This window comes from Chanos chanos, chromosome 6 (assembly GCF_902362185.1).
Source record: "Chanos chanos chromosome 6, fChaCha1.1, whole genome shotgun sequence".
NCBI lineage: Eukaryota > Metazoa > Chordata > Actinopteri > Gonorynchiformes > Chanidae > Chanos > Chanos chanos.
The window spans coordinates 37,479,153-37,490,550 of NC_044500.1; the positions used below are offsets into that span (position 1 = coordinate 37,479,153).

Consider the following 11,398-nt stretch of genomic DNA (forward strand, 5'->3'; position numbering starts at 1 on the left):
TACTTCTCTAATCGCCCGATCTATATCATAGGTCCCTCGGGCAATCCATATGTGTGAAAGTAGAGCTCGAGCATCAACAGGCACATTATTTAATGTGTCTCCACTGATGATAAAATAGTTTAGTTTATTTCCACTGGGAACATACACTATGGCTTTTATTGGTAACAACCTGCATTTCACTTCTCAAAAGTTTGTTCTTTACCCTAAACATTTCTGAAGTAATTGCTGCTTTAATTTAACCTTGCGTAGAACTATGAACTCTTAGGAGATTCAGTGTATGTGAGTACTGTGATGAGTGATTTTTTTTTCTTCTTTTCCTTCTCCTCAGCTCAAGCCCTGGCTGCTGTTAAATTTGATGGAGCTCCATTCTGAGGATTCACTGGATCAAATACAGAACAAACAAACAAAAAAAACCTACCCTATATCAGAAAATTTTGTTTCTGTGGTCTCCCCAAACATTGTATTTATTTCAATCACCTACATAGCCGCAGGAGTGGAAATATTACAAAATGTTTGGAAAAATGTTCATATGGGGATGTGATAATTCAGAAGGTTTCAGAGAAGTTGAACTGAAAGGCTGTTTTGACACCAGGGTTCACAGTTATCACAACCCCTAGCGTGTCCTTCTGTAACACACTGCACTTAAATACTACCGGGTGACGGCGGAGACATATTAAAGCTACAGAACTAGCCAGAGTGTTGGACATGTTTACAGTGTCATTCCTACTCAAAGTCATACTACAATGACTAGGTATAGCAGCTCAGGTTGTCATAAGCAAGACACATGTATGTCAATTACAGAGCCCACAGACTGAGAAGAGAACAGAATGTGCTCAAGGATCGAGTAACCAACCTGGAGAGTCTTGATGGAAAGAGAAGGAAAGCCCCTGTGGGTCAAGAGCTAGATTTCCACATAACATAAAGCATTACGCCAATAACGAAGTGGAAATTCTCTGTGTGGTTTGGAGTTGTCGGGAGAGGGACTGTAGAATCACGACGTGATTACTGCTCAGCATTCAAATCCATGATTCGAGGCCTAATTCACCACGAAGCAGGCAAGGAGAGAACGGACGCCCCTTTGGCGCAACCCAAAAACGCGGAGGCATCTTACCACTTCGGATTTTAGTGGGTCATTCGTGGTGACAGAGGACCACAGCACTTGCATGGGCCTTAGCACTTGCATGGGCACTTATTCTTCACTCTCTGCTCCTTGCCACTAAAGGAGTACATGCCACTTATAGGCCAGACTCACTGTGACTCCTTCCATGCTCACCTCCCCCGTTCTCCTTGTCTCTCTCAGTATAGGGCTTGCCAGAAACTGTGTATCTCCCCTCTTAACAATCTGGTATCTCCAGTCTCTGTCAGCACTGCTGTGTCATTAACCATAATTGGGTCTATGATTACAGTATATATAGGACGTACAGTGCATATATATTGTTAAAAAAGTTTTATGTATCTTTGCATCAAAGCCATGTGGACTCCTCATAGTTCTTTCACTGCTAGGACCTTAGTTACCATAATGGTACCTTTATGTGTGTGTGTATGTCTGGATTAAAATCTGTAATTGTTTATCAAGGCAATGAAAAGAAGTGAGGGAAAAAGAAGTGACCTTAGAATTGTAAGTCATTTAGTTGATATTCACATGTACTTAAACAGGGACAGCAACTTGCATTAGAATCTGTAAATATAGCCATTATTGTATGTATCTGAGAGCCCCCTGTGAATATACCCAGAAAGGAGTGTCACTGTGCCATTTGGATTTAATTTGGCCATGATTTTGTGTGTGGACAAACATTTGATATGTAAATATGGATCATGCTTGACATGCAATTAAATGAAACAATATTTTCAAGTATTTTTCTATTGATGTTTGAAAACTTTTCGTATGTAATCAGCCAGTATGATTATATAATTCTGAGTCCAGATTCAAGTATAATACAAATTACTACAATTTGCCAATCCAAACTATTTTGGGCTTAATCTGAGGATCCATGGCATAGTGCCAGACTAATATAGCTCTGGGTCTGTGTAGCCAGTGAAGAGACATTGCCCCAGTTCCCTTAAACTTCACATGCCATGCAAGTTGTTGGCCCATCTTGTAATTTTTGGTTGTCTATTTTAAATAAGGAAAATCAAAAACCAGATTGTTCTTACACCACATTAGTTTATCTAGCTTTAAACTGTGGCCTATGTTTGTGTGCAGTGCTTCATTTTACAGGGAAGAGTGTGGACACAATCCAATCTCTCTGTCCCTCTCTCTCTTGCTTTCTCACTTTGTCTAACACACACACACACACAGATATATACATATAGTGTTATTCCTCTAAAGCAAGGAATGCTGATTGACTGACACAAACAATGGCATTTGAGAACAAATGCAGAAAACCGCTTTGTATACTGGAAGTTCAACAATACCACAGAGCAAAAATAGATGTTAGGGAAAATGTTATATTTTTATTATTTCTAAGAAAGGGGAAAAGGTCAACAAGATGCAGTACATATTTTTCTAGATGCATGGGTACTTGATGAATTTAAAGAGGTTATGAGGATTAAATTTGTAACACAAAATAGAGTGTTTTGCATTTTTCATGAGATTGGGAATAGTAATTGAGACTGACATATTTTTAATTTATTGATCTTAAGCATTTTTTTGAAGGCCTTGGTTTAGGATAATTTTTTAATTTTTTTTTTTTTTTTTACTAAAATCAGAAACAATATGTTGGGAAATGCAAACGAGTCAAAGAATGGGTGTCCAATATTTGATGAAACATGTAGCATTTAAGGCTATGTCTAATAGAGACTAAATTAGCACATTGGTCTATGTACATATTTTCAATTTAAACTATATCTTGATATCAGCATTAACTGTTGCTATTTTCCAGGAAATATATATTTCCAGGAAGCAGACAAAATTTGCTTGAACTATGCAAATTAAAATAAATAAAGTAAACATGCCTGCTTTAGAAATACCCTCATGCAATAAAGTGAATGTATTCAAATAGATTTTGTTTTTGTGGGATGTTCCTTTTAATTTCACTAAATATTTTGTATGTCCTGTAATGACAACTGTCTGTCATACAATGTCAGGTACATTGAATTAGGATGGATTCTCCTCTGTACTTCAAACAGAACTCTTTACTTTTTTCATGAAGATGAGTTAATTATAATGAACATTCACGTGTATACATAGAATCACTCTCTTACTGTTAATCTGGTTTTAATTACTACTAGACCTGCTAACTCAAAGATACACAGGGCTGTGTGTTGTGAATGTTTGTTTCAGTTCATGTTTTTTAACTTCTGTTGATCACATTACTCAGCTGTAAGAATTTCTCAGCTTTTTCTGAATTTGCAGTTTCCTATACAAATTGCTCAGTCTTGCAGTGAGTTGGTTTGCCTGACAGCTTTATGGACCTGAGTAATGCTGTGGAACATATGAGTTATTATGTGTAATACACTGACCTTTATGTAGTATATTACCATATTATTATTATAAAATACTGTAAGTCACACAGAGTAATGATTTATTAACATGAATTACATAAACATTTTGACATTTACTAGTATGACATTTTATAGAAAAAACATTAAACAGCTCCAGCATCTATAACAACCATTATTTTTATTCATTGTTTTAATCAGCTTGTTAAATAACAAATGAATTGCAGACTACTTTGCTGGCTGGTTTTGCTCTTAAATTCACCATGACATCATAGCTGTGATTTAAGGGTAGTACACTCTGAAGAACACTGCATGACTACAAATATGTTTGAGGTCAATCACAACAAAGATACTGGATCACAATGGACTCCACATGTATGGCAGTTTGGATATTTATTCTGAATTATTTATACAGACATATGTTTGAGCTGGCAAAAGACCCTGGAGTCAGGTCATTTTTCAGGTTAGGCTGTGAAACTGCACTGTCATTTCCTAATGACAACAGAAAACGCTCATGGAAACACAAGCAAATATTCTACCCTATAGCAATTAACCTGTTTAATACTAAAGAAAATTCTAAAGACAGGTGATTTTCACATTTCTACAAAGATGTATTAGAATTAGAACAAATATAACCTTTATTTGATATTTGATACTTATTGAATCATTTTATATTTCAGAAATGATACTGGCAGTAACATAGTACCCTATACACGTTTCAGATCTTTGGAAACTGATTGTAACCTTGATGGGACTGTTAACCTTAAAAACAAGTACGTGTGAGAGCAAGTCTTGTTGATCATACAGGCTCTTACATTCTCTCTGAGGGGATGCTGGGAGCAGATCAGATATCGACAGAGCTTTTGCAGTGTTTTTGTCTGTGTGGGTGGTATCAAAACCATAAATCATTTCAATTGCTTTTATACACCATCTCACAGCTGCAGGTGAGGATATGTAACAGATTACACTGAAATCAGATATGCAGTTAATGTGACATAACCAGGGTTAAAATAAGAAGAGACCATATCTTTCTTAGAATTATTGGGGGCTTGTCACACTTCTTACCTTATTACTTTTATTAAATTGTCATTTGCCTCATGAGGTTTTGAGTTATTTTACGCGAGTCAGTAATTAGATATGCTGCCAGACGTCATTAAAAGAGTACGGACGTGGTCTTAACATGGTCAGTAAAAGCATGCTTAAACAGCAGACACAATTGTATCTCACTGAAAGCATGAAAAATGCTATGATCTCTTCCAGAATGTAATAACAGTCAAATGACCTCTGTTATGTACATTCTCAAATGATCACATCAACTCTCCAGACAGATGCAGATGCAGACAGAATCTGGAGATTAGCTCACATTTTGCCCTTGTTTGTCAGTGTCATCAGAGTAGGTGCTCTATCTGTTCAAATACAGGTTAGTCAACATTCACTCTAGCTAGAGTGGCTAATGTATGAACATTGCTTCTGGAACCTAATGACACTTATCCAATCACTGCGTGAAATGACCGGTTCAGTGGGAACTCGTGTCAAACGTCTCTCTCAGGCCCTGGTTAATCTTCAACATATGTGATTTGACAGTAGGTTCAAAGGTGAGAACATGTGTTAGAGAGAGACACAGATCACCATGATGGACTGAGAAGAACAGAGATCAAGTGAAAAGCGAGGAACCAGAAGAAAACACCATGGTTGCCATCACAGAGTTTCAGAGTGAGTGTCAATAAAGACGCCTGATTGTAGCGTGGGTTACCAAAGGCTGTTCTTCCTGTGTCTGACTTTAAATGTATGGCTTCCTATTCTTAACTGCAAATCATACTTCTTGAAAGCTTAAGTCTTTTTACATACATAAATGTATAAAGATAACAAATATTTTGCTAAGCACTCTGGAGAACCTGTTGAATTTAAATTCATCTTGTAGATCTTATATTGAAAATAGCATATATTTATATCATTATGACTATCAGCTAAGCAAGTTAGCATACGAGCTTGCTGAACTTCTTTGTATGAGTTTTGACCCTTTTGAGTTTTCAGTTCTTTCTTTTTCTGAACTGCTAAGGTTATCTCAAAGACTTGGATTTTTGGGTGTATCAAGCTCAGGGAGTATTGGCAAGGACAACAGAAATATATTATAATATTCTCTTTCTTTTCTTTCAGAGATAGGCGTAGGGCTCACCGGCTTCGGCATGTTCTTCCTGTTGTTTGGTGTGCTGTTGTACTTTGACTCTATCTTACTGGCATTTGGAAATGTAAGTATGTTTTATCAGTCTTCATTCTAATTTCCTCTGACAGTAGGTTGCCCAGATAAATGGGTTAAGATAAACGGACAAAGGATTGCAAGGGAGGTTAGAAGCTAAATGCTGTGTTTAAGTGACTTTTACAATTCTAAACTCTTTTCTCATCTCACACTCTGGCTTTTTGCAGATCCTTTTTTTGACTGGTTTAGCATTCATAATTGGACTGAGAAGGACAGCCCAATTCTTCTTTCAGAGACAGAAGCTTAGAGGCTCCACGTTCTTCCTTGGGGGTGTGGCTTTGGTGCTTCTACGATGGCCTGTTATAGGAATGGCAGTTGAGAGCTATGGCTTTGTTGTCCTATTTAAGTGAGTGAGTTTTAATTAGTATTAAGGGGTTGGTTGTAATGTATCTCCACAATCTAGCTTATGCATCAATTCATTCAGCTAACTGGGAGATTTTAGTCAATGCTAGCATGTATTCATATCTAAACCTCCAGCCCGCTCAGCTAACTGAAATATAATTTACTGAAAATGTGCTGGAGAACCTCCTCTACCATTCTGAACGTCTTTAGAACACCTGTTTGCTTCTTAATGTAAAACTATAAAGAAAACAAAAGATAAAAATACACGTAATGGCAGCGTGAGAATAATTACGTGCTCTGAGTATTTTTTAGGATACCGCAGAGACTTTCCCTCAAACTCAGCACACACTTCCTATTTGATTATCCTAACAGAGATCATTCAGTCTTGGATGTCAGATGTATTCCTGTGAATTTATATAACCATTTTCTTTGCTCATTCAAATGCAGATCCTTCTTTCCTGTGGTGTTTGGATTTCTTGGATCCTTTGTTAATATACCTTTTCTGAAAACAGTAAGGATGAAACTACGGTATCTTACGCTGAAGATATACCTATACCTCATATGGATTATACTGGTTGTTAATTCATCAGAAAATTCAGGGCAGCATAAATTTACATTACGTTACATTTATTTAGCCGACACTTTTATCCAAAGTGACTTACAAGTGGGGGAACAATTCAAGCTACAGTATACTGAGAGACCTCTGAGTAAGCACTAAGTACTACGTGTATTCAATAGGGCAAGGTGCAGCAATACGTGCAAGTTTTCTTTCAAGACAAAGAGCAGGGGAAGAGTAGAACACAGTAGGTGTGAGTTAGGCATGTTAGGGCGTTAGAGGTGTTAGGTATTAGGAGAGGAGCTGCTCTCAGAACAGATGAGTCTTCAAGAGATTCTTGAGGATAGAGAGGGATGCCTCTAATCTGATTGCAGTTGGTAGCTCATTCCACCATGGAGTCATGAGTTACAAATTAAAAAATATGTAATGGATATATAAATAATAATAAATGATTTTTCATGTATATATATTTAATAATCTGTATATGTTTTATTATCTCATTTCTTGTTGTTAGTTTGAGGGACTTGAGGAAGAAAATACTATCTCCAAGTGCTGGATTTTGCAAACAAAACAGAATTGAATGATTGGTGGATTGATTGCATTCACCCAAGTTCTCCTTCTGTTCTTCTTACCAGTTATTCAACAGTTTGTCTGGCAGCAGCTCCTCTATGGTTTGATGAGTAATACTGAAGACCTGACAGAGTGCTCCAGATAAGAGGTTGTGCATGAATCTGACTGACTTGCTGATCTGCAGCCATGGATCAACAGACAATAAGATGAGTGTATAACGACTATTGACACACAGAAGATCTCTGGAGATACAGGACCACAGTGTCAAGCTATTGATGTGGGAGTTAAATGAGAGAAAATATCTTCATGGAATCACTGAGAGAAAAGTTACTCAGGTTCTGTGTCACTTCCTGAGAGGGGGGCATGCTACAAAAGCAAACCACTCTTAAACCATGTGATATTTATGTATATCTATAGAACTGCCAGTCATTGCTCAAGTCTAAGGTCCAGGGGGGGCAAATTTAAAGTGTCTGCTGTTTACTCCATATTCCATTTTCTCTCTGGCAGTTTATAACCAACAATTCAAATAACTGTCTGTACAATTTAAAAACAGCCCATTTTCTGCTAGCAATACAAAACTGTTTCTGAAGCTTTTTGGAAAATTGGTATATGGACGTTTGTCCTAAACATATTATCTTCTATTTTATGATATCTTTTGATATTGTATTTACATTTTTGCACACTGTTAAATAAAATCCCTAACTTTAAGTTGTGTTTTCTTGAAAAGTGTAACGCAAGTGAATGAAAAATGAAATGCAGAAAAAAATATGGACATAGAATTTCTTTGTTCGCAGTTGAACAAATGTCATTCCAGGGGTTTCCTACCTGTTACTTCCCAATGGAAGTAATAATTCTTTTGCTTTTCTCTGGAGATACTGGTGACATACTCTGGCTTAGCTCAATTTACTGCCTATCATTTCTGTATTAGAATAACCATAATGTCAAACAGATTCAGAATCAGCTCACAGCAATTCTGTTTTCCTCTGTGGTCCAAACAACATGACATATGTACACTACTGTTACTGTGAGAAAGAGGAGGTGAAGTCTATGGTTCAGTTAGTCAAAACACTTGATCAAATCAGCTTTTTGCAGTTATTTGAGAAACAGTCCTGTGGAACATGGTCTTCTCTCAAAATGATTCACCATTACACCCCTGAAACGTAATCATCCCACCATGCTGGCAAGATACGTATTATGGCAATAGGTTTCCGGTTGCTGTTTTTGAATATTTCATTTCCTCTTGGAACCAAAAAAGCATGAGAGAATGCTATGTCTCTTGTTGAGACTTGTTGACCTACTCTTGGACCCCAAAGTCTGAAGTGAATTCTTTTGACATATCAAAAGAATTGTTGCTCTCGAATCTATCTGATTCTCCTATTCCATTTTTGCGCCATAAATCCAAACCTGATCTTAAAATAAACACTAATCAAAATGTTTTGTGTTCATGAGACATACAAAGGACTGATGTGGCTCGCATTTTGGGGTTCACCTCTGTGGAATGTTCTCAATCAGGACTATAGAAGGATAGGCCAGAGAGGAGAACAAGGAGAGGGAGAATGGGAGGGGGTTCATGGTAGGCACATGAATCCCTCACCACAGCCCAGTGTGAAGCCTATGACGCAGGTGTGATGAAGGTATAAGAGTCACCCAAGTGGTCTCAGTGAGATACGCTGTGTATTACAATCACATCCTGACACCTCATCCAGACTCTCACTGTTATATAAAGGTAGGTCTCAGTAATTCTTATTAAAGAAACATATATGTTACAAATTTCCTTATTGGTTTTTAACATGAAATGGTTTACATCTTCATTCCATTATACTGAAAAATGCTAACTTTTTTTCCCTTTAGTATTGTTACATTGTAGTTTTCACCCCTGACCTTTATTTGGACTGGTTTGTGAATGTGGGAGACCATCTTGTTGCTATCTTGTTGTCTTTATTTAAGATTTCTTGCTTTGGTATGCGGGGGTGTTTGTGCTTTTGGTAACACAGGTTCAGTTCCTAACTTCGAAGCTTGGTGAAACTGGGCCAAATGTTATCATATCTCCAAGCACGTTTTCCAAATTTCAGTCAAAGACCCACCCCAGCCATTAGATTCCAGTTATATAGTTGAACTGGTTGGCATCTAATGATCTGGGAATTAGTTTACTCAGCTATTGCGGATTTTCGACAGTGTAAGAAATATATATATATATATATATATATATATATATATATATATATTTTTTTTTTTTAGAGGAGAATTCCTTGAAATGGAATCCTTTCTAAACCATTAACATCTCAAATGTTCAGTGCACAACTGCAAGACTGATTTCAAAGTCTCAGCGTGAAGAACATTTTCTTTTGTCAGATAAGTTGGGAATTAAATACTAAAATGCTAATGTGTCAGCCTATAAATTGATCCTAAAGACACAAACAAAACAGAATGACCTAATATAAAGCTTAACCTTTTTTACCTATGTGCATGTGGGAAGCCAACGCTTTGGATGTGGGAGGAGAGCCTGGTGTCAGAGGCCTTTGATGAACTATGCTTTTGAAGTGTGTGTGTATGTGTGCGCGTGTGTGTGTGTTCATAAGAGATATGAGAGAGAGAGAGGGAAATAGGGTGGGGGAGTGGAGCATTTTTCTAAAAGGGAGAGTAAATTTTCAACTTGATTTGTTAATATTTCATCCTTTCTTGTTGAGCTGCATAGAGCTTTCATTTGCCTGAGCAGAAAAAAAACTGGTTGAGAACATCCTGTCTATCATAGAGAGAATCTATCTGCTCTGATAACTTGAAACTTCACGACAACACCATGAAATACTGTTATTTCATCAATCACTTAGCAGTTCACCCACTGTCTAATACAGAATTTCTTGATGTACCAGTAATTTTTCTACTTTCTTTTTTATTTTCTGTTTTCAATCTTGCAGCAACCACTGGTGTTCTACACCTGGAATAATGATGTTCTCAGCTATAATACTGTTAGCAGCAAGCCTTGCCAATGCCTATCCTAGTGGCTCACAGGGATTCAACACTGATGGTATTCCCATTTTTTAAACCAGCATTATATTATCAATAGAATGCTTTTACCAATTGTGCTAGTGGAAGATTTCTTAGTTCATCTAACACTGCTTGATTTAGATCCAGTTTTGCCACAAACACTCAGTTTCAGAGTAAAATATATGTGAAAATGATGTTTGTGACATATTAATGTATTGCCGATGTTGACACAATTAAAAAAAAAATTCATACAAGACACTTTGTCTTGGTTTTCTCAGATGGAATCCGAGAAGAGACAGTATTAAGAATTTTGAGGGGAATGGATGATCTGACAACAGCTAAACCACCCTCCCCCAAGGTCTCAGACCAGATCCTGGCTAGACGTCTTTTGGGAGAAGGCCTTCCCAGGACTGTGTGGTGGTGGTATCCTGAGCCACATCAACCTCAAACAAAGAAAAGACAGAACCTCTCATCTTATAACCTCAATTCTTTCGGCCTGCGCTATGGGAAATGAGAGCCAGACGTGAGAGGAAAGGTTCTACTATAAAAACATCTTCTAAATTATTGTCAACAATACTATCATAATATTTACTGACTACTAATTCCTCAATCCAAGAATATACAAAAGCTTTCAAGCTTTAAAGTATAAATGGATATCAAGCATAAGGTAATAATCTTGTTCTTGTGTGAATGATTTTGTCTTGGAAGCATCGCCTGGTGTGAACCATGTCTATAATTTATGAGTCTTGGATATTATTTCAGTAAGAACAAGTTCATTTAAATAAAACAAAAAGCAATAATTCTGAATATGTGTATGACATGCTTTCATTTACTTCTGTCGTTCATTTAATTCCGTCTTGTGCTCACATGTGGAGTTTCACTGAGGACACGTGATCTTATTACCATATTTGAAAATGGTATTGCCCAAGATATTTGCTTTACTTTTTTTTTTTTTTTTTGCTTTAAATATATGACACCACATTACATACATTTTCATTTAGAATTGTACTGCAAATTCTGTGTCTGATAACTCATGTCAAATGGTAGAACATTGCAGCCATGTTCAGATGAACTTTTTTTTTTCTTAAAACACTTGAGAGATGACAGTGATAAGTAAAAGTCTTTCCGCTCCATACAGTGGTAATGCCTCACCACAAGTTTCCAGTAAAGGCACTGGGGTGTTTTTTTAGCTTGAAGTCACTGCATATTTGCATTTTAGAAGCATGCAGCTTTGATTAAACCTCCAT

The 11,398-nt window shown here is 36.9% G+C and overlaps 2 protein-coding genes across 4 annotated transcripts in view; both read left to right on the forward strand.

Annotated features, from left to right (window-relative positions):
* plekha6 (pleckstrin homology domain containing, family A member 6) overlaps nt 1–3,003 on the forward strand; it is a 46,703-nt gene extending 43,700 nt beyond the window's left edge. For all 3 annotated transcript variants that reach the window (XM_030776562.1, XM_030776564.1, XM_030776563.1), the window contains one exon: nt 329–3,003. The gene's annotated coding sequence lies outside the window, so the exon portion shown is untranslated. The remainder of the gene's footprint in view (nt 1–328) is intronic.
* A 2,063-nt stretch (nt 3,004–5,066) lies between these two features.
* On the forward strand, nt 5,067–7,874 carry golt1a (golgi transport 1A). Its single transcript, XM_030776786.1, has 5 exons — nt 5,067–5,154; nt 5,599–5,690; nt 5,866–6,044; nt 6,488–6,551; nt 7,232–7,874. Exons 1-5 carry the CDS (start codon nt 5,130–5,132, stop codon nt 7,271–7,273), a joined length of 402 nt encoding a protein of 133 aa, XP_030632646.1. The 5' UTR covers nt 5,067–5,129; the 3' UTR covers nt 7,274–7,874.
* The last annotated feature ends 3,524 nt before the right edge of the window (nt 7,875–11,398 follow it).